This window comes from Penaeus monodon, chromosome 33 (assembly GCF_015228065.2).
Source record: "Penaeus monodon isolate SGIC_2016 chromosome 33, NSTDA_Pmon_1, whole genome shotgun sequence".
In the NCBI taxonomy this organism is placed as follows: domain Eukaryota; kingdom Metazoa; phylum Arthropoda; class Malacostraca; order Decapoda; family Penaeidae; genus Penaeus; species Penaeus monodon.
This window is the reverse complement of record NC_051418.1, coordinates 15,275,046-15,275,784: the sequence shown is the minus strand read 5'-3', so window position 1 is coordinate 15,275,784 and position 739 is coordinate 15,275,046. Positions and strand designations below refer to the sequence as shown.

Genomic DNA, 739 nt, shown 5'->3' with positions numbered 1-739 from the left:
AGTGCTCCCTAGGCATAAAAATTCAAAACTAGGCCATTGTGGGCATTGACCAGATGGTTTACCTGTCATTATATCTATTTTCTTGCACTTAGAAAAGATATCTTGGATAAAATCCTTTGTACTTGAATGTTTGTATTAGTTTACTGCATAGATCAGTGTGCAGTGGTATAGAATGCTAGTGGAAAGGGTTGATGATTTTAGTGACATGTAGGGATGTGGTTAAAAAAATAAATCATTTTTAAATAGTCTATTTTTAATCCATGTCTTTTGATACTGTCATAATTGGCTGCCTTTTATATATTAAGTTATAAGGTAATTTTTGTCTGTTTCTTTCATACATCTCAGATCAGCCAGAGGAGGTGAAGAAAAGTCTTGAGGAAAAAGATGATATCTTGCTTAACAGACTGAAGCAGATCTATGTCACTTCAGAGGATCCAATGGTGAGTATTGTACATACACATCAAGAAAATTGGAACACTGAGATCTTAATTAACATTTAAAAGACAGAAAGAAAAGGCAAACCACTAACATGTATTTTATTTTTATAATGATTTATATAGAACAAATAGATTAGCAATTTTTCCCAGATAAATATACTCTAAGAAGACATATAGTAGAAATAATTATCTCTCTTAACTCATTTAGTTGCATACATTTCTGTTTTTGAGCAACCTGCATTCTTAGTTTGCATATTTACCCAAAGTAAAAAAAAGGAAGAAAAGGAAAAAAAAATATGGTC

General features: G+C 31.0%; 2 protein-coding genes across 12 annotated transcripts in view; one reads left to right on the top strand and one right to left on the bottom strand.

The window, feature by feature from the left end:
- The window catches only part of LOC119594076 (NADH dehydrogenase [ubiquinone] 1 alpha subcomplex assembly factor 4-like), a 31,560-nt gene that overhangs the window by 25,878 nt on the left and 4,943 nt on the right, over nucleotides 1-739 (bottom strand). The gene's annotated exons all lie outside the window — the stretch shown is intronic.
- Nucleotides 1-739, top strand: part of LOC119594077 (NADH dehydrogenase [ubiquinone] 1 alpha subcomplex assembly factor 4-like) — a 3,311-nt gene that overhangs the window by 1,573 nt on the left and 999 nt on the right. For all 6 annotated transcript variants that reach the window (XM_037943128.1, XM_037943131.1, XM_037943130.1 and 3 more), the window contains exon 3: nucleotides 346-440. In XM_037943128.1, the coding sequence (XP_037799056.1) occupies nucleotides 346-440 (95 nt within the window). The remainder of the gene's footprint in view (nucleotides 1-345; nucleotides 441-739) is intronic.